This window comes from Octopus bimaculoides, unplaced genomic scaffold (genome assembly GCF_001194135.2).
Source record: "Octopus bimaculoides isolate UCB-OBI-ISO-001 unplaced genomic scaffold, ASM119413v2 Scaffold_310641, whole genome shotgun sequence".
Classification (NCBI taxonomy): Eukaryota; Metazoa; Mollusca; class Cephalopoda; order Octopoda; family Octopodidae; genus Octopus; species Octopus bimaculoides.
In genome coordinates this window covers 295-1,028 of record NW_026360343.1, presented here as the reverse complement: position 1 = coordinate 1,028, position 734 = coordinate 295, and the positions used below count along the sequence as shown (strand labels likewise).

The following is a 734-nucleotide window of genomic DNA, read 5'->3' as shown; positions in this document are numbered from 1 at the left end:
GGAATTCTTGACTGGTAGCACTTGCATGTGCAAGTTGTTTGCAACACACATACTTGTACTTGCACCTGTTATTGTACTTGTTCTTGTATTTGTTATTATACTTGTGCTTTTTATTATACTTGCACTTGTTATTGTACTTGTATATGTTATTGTACTTATAGTTGTGATTTTACTTTACTTGTTATTGTACTTGTAATTGTTATCATATTAGTTATAGTACTTTTACTTGTTATTGTACTCGTACTTGCTATTGTACTTGTGCTTGTTATTGTAATTGTACTTCTTATTGTATTTGTACATGTAATTGTACTTGTTATTGTACTTGTACCTGTACTTGTTATTGTATTTGTACTTGTTATCGTACTTGTACTTGTTGTACTTCTTATTGTACTTGTAATTGTTATTGCACATGTATATGTTATTGTACTTGTTATTGTACTTGTTATACTTGTTATGGTATACGTATTTTTTATTGTTCTTGTACATGCATTGTTATTGTACTTGTACTTGTATTTGTACCTGTACTTGTACTTATCATTGTCTTGTACTTGTCATTGTCCTGTACTTGTCATTGTACCCGTACTTGTACCTGTACTTCTACCCGTGCATGTACCTGTATTTGTACCTATACCTGTACCTGTACATATACCTGTATGTGTACCAGTATTTGTACTTGTACTTATATTGTACCTGTAATTGTTCTTGTACTTGTTCTTGTTCCTGTTCTTCTTTTT

General features: G+C 30.8%; 1 protein-coding gene across 1 annotated transcript in view; it reads left to right on the top strand.

Moving 5' to 3' along the window:
- The window catches only part of LOC106883498 (uncharacterized), a gene marked incomplete at both ends in the record, with an annotated part of 1,314 nt that extends 858 nt beyond the window's left edge, over positions 1 to 456 (top strand). Inside the window, one exon of the mRNA XM_052978280.1 lies at positions 162 to 456. Coding sequence (XP_052834240.1) covers positions 162 to 456 — 295 coding nt within the window. The remainder of the gene's footprint in view (positions 1 to 161) is intronic.
- Between the last annotated feature and the right edge of the window lie 278 nt (positions 457 to 734).